This window comes from Mercenaria mercenaria, chromosome 4 (assembly GCF_021730395.1).
Source record: "Mercenaria mercenaria strain notata chromosome 4, MADL_Memer_1, whole genome shotgun sequence".
NCBI lineage: Eukaryota > Metazoa > Mollusca > Bivalvia > Venerida > Veneridae > Mercenaria > Mercenaria mercenaria.
Window position 1 is genome coordinate 28,566,408 of NC_069364.1, and position 14,038 is coordinate 28,580,445.

The 14,038-nt window shown below is 35.1% G+C and overlaps 2 protein-coding genes across 3 annotated transcripts in view; both read left to right on the forward strand.

The window, feature by feature from the left end:
* The window catches only part of LOC123551322 (transcription intermediary factor 1-alpha-like), a 73,778-nt gene extending 66,264 nt beyond the window's left edge, over positions 1 to 7,514 (forward strand). For both annotated transcript variants that reach the window (XM_053540847.1, XM_045340174.2), the window contains exon 3: positions 1,329 to 7,514. In XM_053540847.1, the coding sequence (XP_053396822.1) occupies positions 1,329 to 2,169 (841 nt within the window). In that variant the 3' untranslated portion in view covers positions 2,170 to 7,514. The remainder of the gene's footprint in view (positions 1 to 1,328) is intronic.
* A 2,705-nt stretch (positions 7,515 to 10,219) lies between these two features.
* Positions 10,220 to 13,301, forward strand: LOC123551323 (transcription intermediary factor 1-alpha-like). Its single transcript, XM_045340176.2, has 2 exons — positions 10,220 to 10,526; positions 11,297 to 13,301. Exons 1-2 carry the CDS (start codon positions 10,243 to 10,245, stop codon positions 12,111 to 12,113), a joined length of 1,101 nt encoding a protein of 366 aa, XP_045196111.1. The 5' UTR covers positions 10,220 to 10,242; the 3' UTR covers positions 12,114 to 13,301.
* The last annotated feature ends 737 nt before the right edge of the window (positions 13,302 to 14,038 follow it).

Genomic DNA, 14,038 nt, shown 5'->3' on the forward strand with positions numbered 1-14,038 from the left:
GCATGCTTTAATTTTGAAAGATAGCAAAAACTGAATTTTAAAATTTGTGTGTTTTGCAACATTATTTACAAATCGAGAAACAAAACATACACTGACTAGTTTAACGAAATAAAAATCAGTACAGCTACTACCTGATTGTAAGGATATATACATGTCATAGGTTGATATAATTGATGATACATATTGTCTATTGTTTCGTTTTCCATCTTAACTGCAATCTAATAAATACCTCTGATTCGTAAATGTAGTGTAGCAGTATTACAACAGTAGCTTTTACTATAGTTTAGTAAAATTAGTCTTTGCTTCCCCTTGACCATAAACAGATACGTACTGTTGACCCTCTACTCGGACATTTAAATCACATGACCTAAACTGACCATTCACAACAAATAAACTTTCGCACTCGTCATTTTAGCAAAACATCAATATCGCCATATTGTCCGTGCTAACAGAAATCCAATATTTTGTAGACATATATACATATATCTGCAGGTAATTATTATAAACATGTACCGCTAGTTTTTATCTACAGTTATATGTACTTATTTGTCGGTTGATGTATTAATAATTGTAGCAATGGTCCGATGAATTGTTGACATTATTTCAATTGTCTATGTAAACGGTATTTATCGCGATCCCGTTATTGCTTGATCATCAATATGTTTCATGTATTGTCCAATATAGTACTTGTATTTTTATATCAGTAGCTATCTATTTACTATGGTATTTTGTATATGTTTCAGTTGATTGGTTGATTGATTGATACATATTGGTTTGAGACAATACATGTCACAACAATTATGAGGTGTTAATCGTCTGTTTTCACGCCCAAACCCCGACCAAACCCCTAACTGGCAGCCGGCGACATACAGACTAAATAAAAGATATATTCAGTCCATTTCACTCCATTTCTATATTCTTCTATGTAGATATAGTTTGCTGGCGAATAACGAAAAAAGTTATAGGGGAAAAAGATACCAATTATGTTTCAATTTAACGCGCACACATGAATTGTGACAATAAATTTCAGCAATGTTTGCCTGAGTGATATGACCCTTTGTCATGATAGCAAAAGGCGTTACATTAAATCTTTTGCTTTGCAAATCGAATTTTGAATTTCTAAAATGCATGCTCAAATATTGCACACACATTAGAAAATGCCTAGTTTTTGAGAGACAAAATATACTTCTATGATTGGTTTATATCTTAAACTGACCAGTCTGGACTTACTAAGTATTAAAGTATTACTTTATTTCACGAATAGTTGACCTTTTTGCAGTATCTGCATTATAAGGTTTTGATCAGTGATCTTTGGTCTATAATTTCAGGTCTTGTGCTGATGTGCAGTCCATTCCAGATATTGTCGACAGTAAATTTCAAACGACAGATGATGACAAAATACACCAAATGTTGCAAGACTTGAAAATGATGATGGAGAAAACGATGAACATTAGACAAAGACTGATAGAAGACTTAAAGAAGTCTAAGACGGAAGCAGTGATTGCGATCAACGACTTTCGAAAAGAAATGGAAACAATTCTTGAACAACTAGAAAAGGAATCGATTAAAGAATTAGAGATGAAATTCATAAAAGAAGAGTCGAAACTGCTAGAAGAGAAGAAGAATGCAGAAACTGAATTAGATGGTCTGAAACAAGCAGTGAACGACTTGAAGAAATCAGAAGGAAACAAAGCTCAACAATTTGTCTCCATGAAAATGTCATTGAAAAGCATTGCAAAAACGGAAGACGTATCTAGTTCATTGCAAACAAGTGTTGATGCAAATATATCCTTTAGCTTTGATCCTGCTATACTGGACTTTCTACAGCAGTTGAAAACTTTTGGATCGGTCCGACATGTGTCTACCACTGATTCAAGCTCCCCAAGGTCAACCGTCTATTCTGTTAAAAGAATCGAGAATTTAAACATCAGAGTCCAGAATGACAAAAACAAATGTCTTGTGTATGGGTCCTGTCTAACAGAAGATCGATCACTACTGTTAGCTGATTATAGCAATAATAATATTAAACGTGCAAATATTGCAAAAATGTCAGTGACAGATTATTGTTGTGTTCCTGATGGACCTTATGGCGTTTGTTGTACAAGTAAAAGTGAAGCTGCAGTCTGCTTTAACAATACCACATTTCAGTTTGTCTCCATCGGCAAGTAGTTGAAAACCACTCGTCAGATGAAACTGAACCACACATGTTTTGGCATTGGCTATAAGGATGATAAACTAAAATTATAGTCCAGTAAAAATACGAAATTTAGGGGAAAAAATTTGCACAGAAATGATTTTTGGCATGTGTGATCTATAACATATCAGGAATGACATATCAAAAATCTACCAAAATCCAATGATGCAAATACCCTATTTTTGGGGTAAAATGTTGAAAAAACGAAACGAAAGTGCGAATTTTTGGAATTCCATTATAGCTTCATATATACTTATCTAACCATGTCAAAATTTTAAAGGATATAAGCAGAGTCTATTATCAGTCACCGAAAATTATATTTGAAACACGTTATATCCAATATGGCTGCCAAATCCAATATGGCCGCCATAACTTAAGGAAATGTTTGGAATTGATTCATAGTATGTTTTATACTGCATCTGAGTGTGTCAAACATTCATATGATAACAGAAAAGTAAAACAATGTTCATTAGACATAATCCCTACAGCATTTTAATCCAATATTACATCATATATCTAATATGACTGCCTTATTTCCAATATGGCCGCCTAAAACAATTTTAGCATTATCTTTATGAAATGGGTAACAAGTACCCTTATAGAAACAAAGGTAGCGGCTAGCAAGCCAAGCTGCTACCTAGTCACTTCTGTATTTGATAGCAAGAACTAGTAGCAGGAAAGAAGCAGGTAGTAGCGAGTATCTGCTATGTACCTGCTATCTACTCACTACTAGTAGAGACCCCCTCCCCCCTCCACCACTTTCGGTATCAGGAACCTGCTAGCACAAACATATGGTAGCGACAAAGCGATTTTGGTGGCACATTAAGTCTAATATGACAGCAGCTACCTGCTACCATAGCATAGCAATAAAGTAGCAATACTTGCCATTTGATATATCAATACAAACTTTTCTATCAATGACAGCTCTATGAAATAAAATCTTGATCTAGTCATAATTATGTCTCCAAATATACTAGTGGTTTATATTTTGTTAATTTTCACTTCTGTTGATTTTGGGTCTGTATTTTGAGCCAGTCTTTTGAACTTCTACATTTATTTAGCTCACCAATATCTCGGTGTGATAAGGTGAGCTTTTGAGACCACATTCCTTCGTAATCTGTCAGCCTGTCATCTGGTCATAGGCATAGACGATTTCCTTCTGGACACTCTAGAGACCAATTCATGAGTCTTAGTCATATCTAGGTCAACCTTTTCAGTTTTGAACACTGTGAGGGTAGTACATTAATCAATTTTGTGGTCCAATCTTCATGATACTTTACTATGTTTACCCTGGGTGGATTAGATGACATCCATGAAATATTCTACAATAATTTCAAAGGTAGCAGCTCGGTAGCATGAAAAGGTAGCAGCTAGGTAGCGGCTACCAGTATAGCAAGAAAACTAATATGAATACAAAACACTGCCAATAGAAGCTAAGTAGCAGGAAAAGGTAGCAGCTAGCCGCTACTATAGAAGCAGATAACAAGTAGCAGCAATTAAGGTAGCAGAAAAAATTAGCAGCTAGCCACTACAAGTAGCAGGAAAACTAATTTGCATGCGAAACACCACCAATAGCAGCTAGCGTCTACTGGTAGCAGTGTGGTAGCAGCTACTTAAATGCTAGATCTACCTAGCTGCTATTGGTAGCGAGAGGCCAATTATTTCTGTAAGGGTAATAACTAAAATTCACAAAAAAATATATTTTAAGAAGTTATCACACTGTATAGCTTTACTTAAATGCTATATGGTATTGTAATAGCTAGTATCTCTACCAATACAATATCAATGCAAATAATCAAACAAGTCCTGATTTCTGAGCTTTTATTTTTTGTAGATGTAGTGAACTTTAGATTGTCAAGTCCTCTGCATGTGAACTACATTCCAAACCTACTTTTCTGCTAATGTTTTACACGTCGTTACCTGGGCCCAGTTGTTTGAAAAAAACTTTAACGGGCGATTAAGCTAATGGTTGATTAACATTTAGGGTTATATTTCAACATTTTAGAAGACTTAGTAAATCAAAGTTATAGATTAAGGAATATGAACAATAGTTCAATAGCCCATTAAATTTTCGAACAACTGGACCCTGATTGGCAAATACAGCAAACAACTTTCATAACTGTTCCGTCTGTTCGACGTGCAGAGGACTTAGTTGTGATAAATTGTTTGTACCGGAGTTTAGTGCTGACTAAATCTTTAACAATTTAAAATTCTGTAGTGGAAATTCAGTTAAATTTAATTAGATCACTGTAAGAGGTCACAGGAGAAACAGCCAATCAGAGAGGAGGATCCCAATCACCTGGCCAGGAGGACCAATCATCGACGAGCAGCATCGCTTAACTTCCAGACTCCATTGAATCTACACGTATTCTGCATCACCAACTGAAACTATTCTGTATCACAAACTGAAACTTTTCTGTATCACAAACTGAAATCCAAGGCCATCTTGGGTAGTAAGTGACTGCATTGTATTTATATCTGTCTGTTAAACCTCTTCCGCCCCTAATAGGAGTATCAGACCCGGTATAGCGATAGCCATTTTCGCTAGATTGGTGTCAGAATGGTATGAATGCAGCATCAGTGTTGTCTATAGTACGCATGGAACTAGGAGAAAAGTTTATACATAGTATCTGCATTATTGTACAGAACACATTGAGTGCTAGAAACGGGGTGACTACGGTATCCATTCTTTCTAGGGCATCCAAAGAAAGGGTAAGTAAGTTTTATCTGATTTATGGCATAAGTCATATGCGTGCTAAACTTGAGGGTTACTACGGTATCCACATTGTCTAGATTGCTTTGGATGTTGGAATTAAGGGTTGATACGGTTGCCGTATTTTCTAAAGTGTAAGGGGCGCTCCAAGAAAGGTTAAGTCAATATCTGCACTAACACATATAGTGCTAAGATTATGAGTGGATACAGTCTCTTAATGATCTCCTGTACTAATTAACTTGTTGGGATTAAATATGGTGTTATTCCTACCAGGCCTACTAGCATTAGTGGTGTCAGCAATATTACTCACACCATCACCTGATACAGTCATCAAGCTGGTTACCGGTCAATGTACTGCTCCTCTGCGGATACTCATCACTGATTTCCTCAAGACTAAAGTCTGGACACAGTCGAGAACTAACAGCCCCAGAGCTATTTGCCTGCTGTCCCCAAGGTTTCGGACATTCGCTCAGCAAGAGAGCACTACTCTCATTCATCAATTTCCCACCCCCCATTTCACTACATCTACAAAAATAATAGCTCGGAAATTAGGACTTGTTTGATTATGTCTGAAGAAATAAAAGGTAACATATTTGTAGAATATCTCTGGTGAGTAGGTCGGTAGACTAATTCAGAAATGTCTGTTTTGTTGAGAGACAGTGTTTCCTGAATGTTAAATGTTTGGCAGACATCATGATTACAAACATACAGTATGTAACTATGTAAGTTAGACATGGAAATCAAACAAAAGAATGCATTCATATCCGCATGCTTACATGCCTAAGTGTGTATATCAGGACCGTAGGAACAATCGGGGTGGGGTTCCCCCAATCATTTGACTGATTATGGTAATTATCATAGCAAATTTTTTGACAGCGAGTCAATTTTAGCTGATTTTCATAATGTGTGCGCCCATCCCCCCAATCTGAAAATACTTCCTACGGTCCTGTATTTGACTTTGAAAGAGATTTCATATAGTTATTCTTTAAGTTAAAGAAATTAATAGGGCCGCGGTTCTAACCCTTTTCTTCCAAATCTGATCCACAAAATAAAAAACAAAAATATTTGCAAAAAAGTTAAAGAACTTTAAAATGCTCTATACAGTTGTATCAAAGGTATTTCTGTGTATCTTTTTATACATGCAATGTTAGGAAGTCATTGAAAACAATGTACAAGATAAGTTTCAACATTTTTAAGCTTCAAAATTCCAATTTACTCATAGATATAGGCGTATTATCCATATTCCAGAAATTCGCGGTCTTAGATACAGTTTCCAGCTTTTTTTGCCCAAAAAATCATATTTTGCATACTCAGAATTTGGTAGATTTTTCACTATAGACTCAGCACATGTTGTAGAATATGAAAACACAAAAACCATTTCTGTGCAAATTTTTTCCGTTATTTGCATTTTTGACACTAGATTTACTGGACTAATACATAACTGACAACTACCAGTCGTTATACATACACGATATGACAGGCAACATATTACAGACGGTAACTCAAGACAACGCCGGGCAAAACCTGTTCTCAAACAGTCGAACTGTTGCATTCAGTGATATTGATGATAAAGTGTTTATTGCCAGCTGGGATAAAGGTCTAGTAATTATCAATGGACGGGGAAATCACTGTCAGACCTTCACTGATTCAGAATTAAAAATATCGTCTGGAGTTTGTACAGATCATAGAGGAAATATGCTTGTCTCCGGATACAGTTCAAATAACGTGATACAGATAGGGAGAGATGGAAAGAAAATGGGTGTGGTCACGAACTCATCACACGGACTGAAGCGTCCATTATCCCTTTGTTTTGACACACAACATAGCAAACTAACTATTACCCTAGAAAACAGTGATGTGGTAAAAATAATTCTACTGCAATGAAAAAGAATGTTAATCAATTTTGTTACAGTTAGATTGTTTGATGTGTTTTTGCATGCTGTTCCTTCCTGTGTTTTTGATGGGTTAATGCTATGCTTCAGATTTATTTAATGTTGAAACTAAATTAAAACCCAAAGGGGTTTCCCTTACATCAAGTACTGTCTGATGTTTGAGGATGATAAATCAATACGAAATAACTATGTGTAGAAAACGTACTGATATTTATTTAGATTATATTTGTCGTAACGCGATATAAGACTCAACTTTTCAATAATTTTAGAATGTGTCATATTTGTACCACCGACAATATCAGTTTTCACTGTGTATCTCCTTACTAGAAGGGAGATTTCGGTTTTATTTGCGATGATGATAATTAACAGGACTAGATCAAATATTTATTTCTTTAACTTTGCTTTACTTTACTCACTCAGTTAACTGAAAGAAACTATTTCACTGAAAAAATGCATGTAAAAGTTTGTTGCCTGCAAAACATGAATATCTTAGTTTTTACCGTCAGTGTCTAATAATCTGACTATGTCAGGGTTAAAATGAGTGTTTATAACTTGATCGGCAAAATCAGCAGTATGAAACTTTACAGGATCTAATGTAAATCTGAAGTAATTTAAACCAAATTGTTTAGCTTACTGAATCGACATTGTTACCATTGACCAATCAAATTCGTTGCATTAATTTCGTAAAGCACGCATTATTTTACAAAGTAAATTTTATTTATATGTATGTCTGTCTATAGCTATAGGTAAGCAAGTGGGGCGGGAAGGGTTGGGGGTGGGGCGTCTTTCATTGGTATCCAAGTTCTCCCCAGAAACTTGTTGTACTTGAAAATTCTCTCTTTCTTCGTTGTACTTATAGTGGCATTTTCTTTTTCTGTATACTCATTTGAATAGCCTTTTACCTTTACTTACATTATTTTGACCAAAAGTTCGGGGTACGGGCAAAGTATATGTTGATGGCACCTACAGTGAACGTTGGGGATGTGGCTCCCGCCCCAATTACCTGTCTGCGCAAAGCCTATAGACGAGTACGAATAGAGTTTAATTTGACATTTGAATCATGGATTATTTCGACCAACAGTTGTCAGGCAGCAGTTGTTTTGATAATGTTAAGCAAACCAAAGAAGTCAAATATGTGAGCATGACACAACACAATTTGTCGCGGTTTAATAAAAAAAAATAGTGTCAGATCAAGTATATTGTTTTCGAAATTTATGTCGCTGAACTATCTCGCATTGCAGGATTTTAACTGCTACTAAAATTATGAACATGGACCATGGCTTCTTACCACATTATTGTCTATATGTTTTAATGGAATACGGTGGATCTTGACCTTTAAAAGGCAAATTAGATAAATAAACATGACTGTAAATAAAAATTGAAAACAGAAAGGTTTTCAGTTAGTACGAACAAATGCAAAGTTATTCTCAGCGTTAGTCACACATTATAGAATTGATTAAATATAGAAGAAAATATTTTTTACCGTATATAATAATCATAAAATATATGTATTTTTGATAATGATTTATATATTTTTCTTGATATCTTCTTAATCAATTGGATAACTTTTAAAAAATATTGATATTGTCACATGTGAAAGTTTAATCCTCACATATAAGCAATACCAAAACAGTAAATTAATTTCAAAGTGGGGCACCGTTTCTCTATTTCCAGCTAAGTGAGCCCTAATACCGCAGTTAATTTCACTCTGTGTCGTTTAAACATACTGCACAATATTGTAATTTCGTCTGCATTCCTAACCAACGAGAAATACCTGCAATATATGGAATTATTACAGAGAAAAATTCTAAACTAAACATTTAAGAAATATAGCAATAATTAGGATTAAATCAGATCAGTTTATTATAAGCACTTTATTTCCTTGAACGATAACTTTACATATACAACACTAATTTTTGAAAGTTGTCAGGAATATTTACACTATGGTTACAAAATGGACAAACGTGTGTACAGTGTGCCTTCACAAATACGCACTTTAATTGTAAAACCGTCCAAAAAATCACAAACACATTCAGACAAAAACAAAGTGTACATTTCTTTGCAGAATGAATCAAACTTTTACATTTAGGAAGCATTTTTGTTGTGATCATATAAGTCGCCTCTTGCTATTATGCAGGGGTAAGATACAAGGTGACCCAGGACAGGCACGGAACAGATCATGTTGACCTTGAAACTCAAAGAGTGACCTTGATTTTTGACAGGGATCTTTGAGTTGCATATGATACATCGTCTCATTACTGTGCGAGGTTATTTTAAAATCATATGGCGCATTTATGGAACGGACACAAAACAGACAATATTAACATTTGACCTTCCAGTGCGACATTGACCTTTGAATAAGGTGTTGCGCATGTTTCTTGATTGATGGCAGAGTTATGGACTAGACACGAAGCAGACCATGATAATAACGTGTTTCCTTTAACCTCAGATTGTGACTTTGACATAGAAGCTGGGGTCTTGAAGTTGTGCGTGGGATGCCGCCTCGTTATGGGAGTGGGGGGGGGGGGGGCATTTATTCGAATATTAAAATCCCTTGAAGGATGTTCGAGTTACATACCGGACAAGAAAAAAACCTTGTTGACTATTGACCTGTAAGTTTGACCTTAACCTTGTAACATGTGTCTGGGTGTTGCAGATAACAATTGTCTCATAAAGACATGCTTAGCAATATCATAACCCCTAGAGGGAAGGCTGATATACGAAGCGAAAAGGAAATATCTGTTAACATTTAACTCAAATTGTGACCAAGATCTTTAAGCTAGGGGTCTGAAAGTTGCGTATGATATATAGTCTCATAATAGGAAACATTGGAGTAATTTTAGAATTCCTCTATGCATCGTTCTACTTACAAATCGGAAAGGAAAGTTTTAAAAGCTGTTGAGCTTTGACCTCCAAGTATGACATTGACCTTTGAGTTAGGGGCCTCGGTGTTGCGCATGGCACGCAATCTTATTATAGGGAACAATTACATCTAGGAATATTAATGGATGGCATGGTTTTGGACCGGACACGAAAATGTGGACCGATGTGTACGGACGGAAATACAGAATGATGGATGGACAGATGGAAAACACAATCTAATGTCCCACCAAAGCTGGATTTCAGCCAGTCGGAGTAATAATTGAAACTGTACACGAAGGCAAATATTAAATATATGCAATGCTTGGAAAAGTTTTACTTTATGTTTAAACAAATATTTCGTTTTATTCTTTGTATATGGCGGCTCCGTCTACATGTTCGTGTCCGGTTCATGACTTTTGACAGATAATGATAAATGTTAAAAAATGAGTAGATATACGCCTTCGCAACTCTGTTTAGCCTGGATAGGGTTTATACGTATTGATAAAACCGACCATAACGATAGCATTGTACTACAAATCAAGTAGGTCGATTCAAAAAGGAAGTAAATATACCATTTCAAAATGGCGTCTTGTCTGGCAAATAACCGAACTAGAGAAGCAATAAAATATTGCGTGGAATGTCAGGGATATTGTTGCAAGGAATGTACCGATATTCATAACGGATTACCTGGTTTAAAAGGCCACGCGCTTTTAGATAAATCAAATTATAAGTCGTCAAGCCTCCAAGCTGGATTACCAGCAGTACCGACGGAGAGATGTAGCATTCATCAGACAAAGATCGTGGATATGTACTGTGGTAATCATGATGAGGTTGGTTGTACAACATGCATGGCTTTAAACCACAGGTAAATTTGTGCACATTTCATAATGCAGTATAAACGTTTTATATTGAATTTAACATGCGAACATTATTATTGATCTGCTGATTATTCATTTGTAAGATAGGAGTTCTATTATTCTACTTACAGATCGTGTAAGGTCCTTTTTTATTGTAGTTTGAATGAATTGTATAGTTTTGTAATTTAATACATCTTCATACTGTATATCAATGTATATAGGTAGAGCTCTGCTTTTATCTAAATAAAATACACTCACTGTCCATCATCGATATAGTAGAGAACATAAAAATATTTTAAGATATAATAGTATTCTGTAATTTTTCACTTCAGATAGCAAAAGCTGAATTTTTAAATGTGTGTTTTGCAAAATATTCACAAAATGAACGCTTTAACGAAATAAAAATCAATACAGCTACCATCTATTTATGGAAATACAGACTATTTTAAAGATATTTTTATTCAATTTTTGTTTTCTGTTATTTAGATAGTTTTCATGTGAATAACAAAAATAACCTTAAACAAAATATACGCTGGTTATATCGAAAAGGACACTAATTATGTTTGAATATATTTACGTTAAACCATTCTGATGAGTACCGGTATATAAAAATCGAAATATATGAATACTGAATTGATAATTAATTTCAGTAATTTTCGCCTGAACGATATGACCACTGTTTACAATGATGAGTATTAATTAAAAGTATTTCCTTTTTTCACAGCCCTTTTCCAGTACGTTCCTTATACAATTTTAAAGGAGTTGCCTATAATTTCAGGTCTTGTGCTGATGTGCAATCCATTCCAGATATTGTCGATAGTAAATTTCAAACGACAGATGTTGACAAAATACACCAAACGTTGCAAGACATAAAAATGATGATAGAGAAAATTATAAAATCTAAACAAAGACTGATAGAAGACTTAAAGAAGTCTAAGACGGAAGCAGTAATGGCGATAAAGGACTTTCGAAAAGACATGGAAACAATTCTTGAACAACTAGAAAAAGAATCGATTAAGGAGTTGGAGATGAAGTTCATAGAAGAAGAGTCGAAACTGCTAGAAGAGAAGAAAGCAGAAACTGAATTAGATGGTCTGAAACAAGCAGTGAACGACTTGAAGAAATCAGAAGGAAACAAAGCCCAACAATTTGTCTCCCTGAAATTGTCCTTGAAAAGTATTGCAGAAACGGAAGACGTATCTTGTTCATTGCAAACAAGTGTTGATGCAGATATATCCTTTAGCTTTGATCCTGCTATACTGGAATTTCTAGAGCAGTTGAAAACTTTTGGATCGGTCCAACATGATTCTGCCACTGATTTAAGATCGCCAAAGACAACCGTCTATTCTGTTACAAGAATCGAGAATTTAAAGATCAGAGTCCATAATGACACTCAAACATGTTGTGTGTATGGGTCTTGTCTATCTGAAGATGGATCACTCTTACTAGCTGATAATTGCAATAAAAAGATTAAACGTACAGATATTGCAAAAATGTCGGTGGCAGATGATTGTTCTGTTCCTGCTGGACCTGTCGGAGTTTGTTGTACAAGTAAAAGTGAAGCTGCAGTCTGCCTGAACAATAAGACAATTTAGTTTCTCTTCCTTGGCAAGCAGATGACAACCACTCGTCAGATGACACTGAACCATTATTGCTTTGGTATCGGCTATAAAGATAATAAACTATACATAACTGACAGCGGGAAATCATTATACATACACGATATGACAGGCAACTTGCTGCAGACTGTAACTCAAGACAACACCGGGCAAAGTCTATTCGCAAACAGTCGCCATGTTGCTTTCAGTGATGTTGATGATAAAGTGTTTGTTGCTAGCTGGATTAAAGGCCTGGTTTTTGTTGATGGACAAGGAAACCACTGCCAAACCTTCACTTATTCAGAATTAAGCAACCCAACTGGAGTTTGTACAGATCGTAGAGGAAATATTTTTGTCTCCGGGACTAATTCAAATAACGTAATACAGACAGGGAGAAATGGGAAGGAAATGGGAGTGGTCGTGAAAGGACTTAGTCAACCAGAATCAGTTTGTTTTGATACACGACAATGCAAATTACTGATTACCCAACAACGCAGCAACGATACTGTCAAAGTCATCTCTTTGCACTAAAGGATATTTATCTGACGATATTTTGCATATATAAGCATGTGATGTTTTTCTTGTATTGCATTTTGTACAATTTGCATCTAATCAAAGAACGCGTTTTACCACAATAGTTTACTTAATCAGTTTTATTTAATTCTTGACATGTATATAATATGGAAGTTTTTTTAAAACGTTGTTCAAAGCAGCGCGATACTGAAAATAGTTTTAATACCTTAACTTTTCATAGAATATAGGAAGTGTTTCATTGCGTTCAGCTATTAACTGGCACAACGTACTAATTTTAACTCGTGAACTGTACTGCCTAATGCCAGAAAGTAATTCACTGCATTGTACTTTGTTTTCTTTATTACTTCTAGAGGTTTCGATCGAAGTATTGTACGAGTGTTTCTCTGTCTCTTTCCTAGCTATTCAGGCTTATATTTCGGCATAACATGGGCATAAACCACACTGAGATTTGTGGCAAATTCATGAATCGTGGTAGGTCCTGATTTTTTATGCACGATGCCTATTTGTGAATGACGCTTTTAATTCCTTTAAACTTGTGAACATGCGAAAATGAACGTTGTTATTTACTTCTATAATACATAATGTAAATATTGTCTAAAGTAAAAATGTCGTGTTTCCCGAATATCTTTTGTTAGTAAATTTATACTTTTTTGTTGTCTTCTTTATTTCCCACAGACTCTTAATGTGAGCTCAAATAACGAAAGAACAATGATACGATAATGAAAAGTCGAAACCACGATAATGACGATGATGAAAATTCGACATAACAAAACTACAATGATGAAAATTATTTCGTACTTCCCTCATCGTACTATCGTCTTTTCAACATTGTGGTTTCCTTGTTTCGACTTTTCACCATCGAAGTTTCGACATTTCATCATCGTACGTACGACATTTCACTATTGTACTTTCCACTTTTGACCGTCTTAGTTTCGTGTTTTCAACATAGTAGTATCACTTTCACATGACCATGCTAGTATAGAATCAGATGATACGTAAAGTCAGGGAAATATTTTAATACCCCACTCCCACCCGCGTTGAATCATAATTCGCCACGCCATCTCTGCTTATAAGCATGTCCATTTGTAGCTCATTGTATGAAAATATATCCCGCATTAAATGAAATCTTTTATGCATTTCTTGCGTTTCTAATGTGGTCTTGAATATGTTTGCGACCATTTAGCAAGATATGAAAATAACTAGAGAAGAAACAACATATATTTTAGCAAAATATTTGAAAAATGAGCTAGGTTTTCAAATAAGGGTTTCTTTTTAACTGCCAAAACCCATCTTAATGAAAAAGGTAGTTAATACATTTACACATGTACACGGTTAAGTCAAAAGTAAGCCTATTTTTTAACTTTCAATTTTCATTAATGTTTTACATG

What these genes read in the sequence shown, in the direction of transcription:
- LOC123551323 (XM_045340176.2), top strand. Translation starts at nt 10,243, where the DNA reads ATGGCGTCTTGTCTGGCAAATAACCGAACTAGAGAAGCAATAAAATAT. An exon ending in TGCATGGCTTTAAACCACAG is followed by an intron (nt 10,527 to 11,296) that starts GTAAATTTGTGC and finishes CTATAATTTCAG; the next exon opens with GTCTTGTGCTGATGTGCAAT.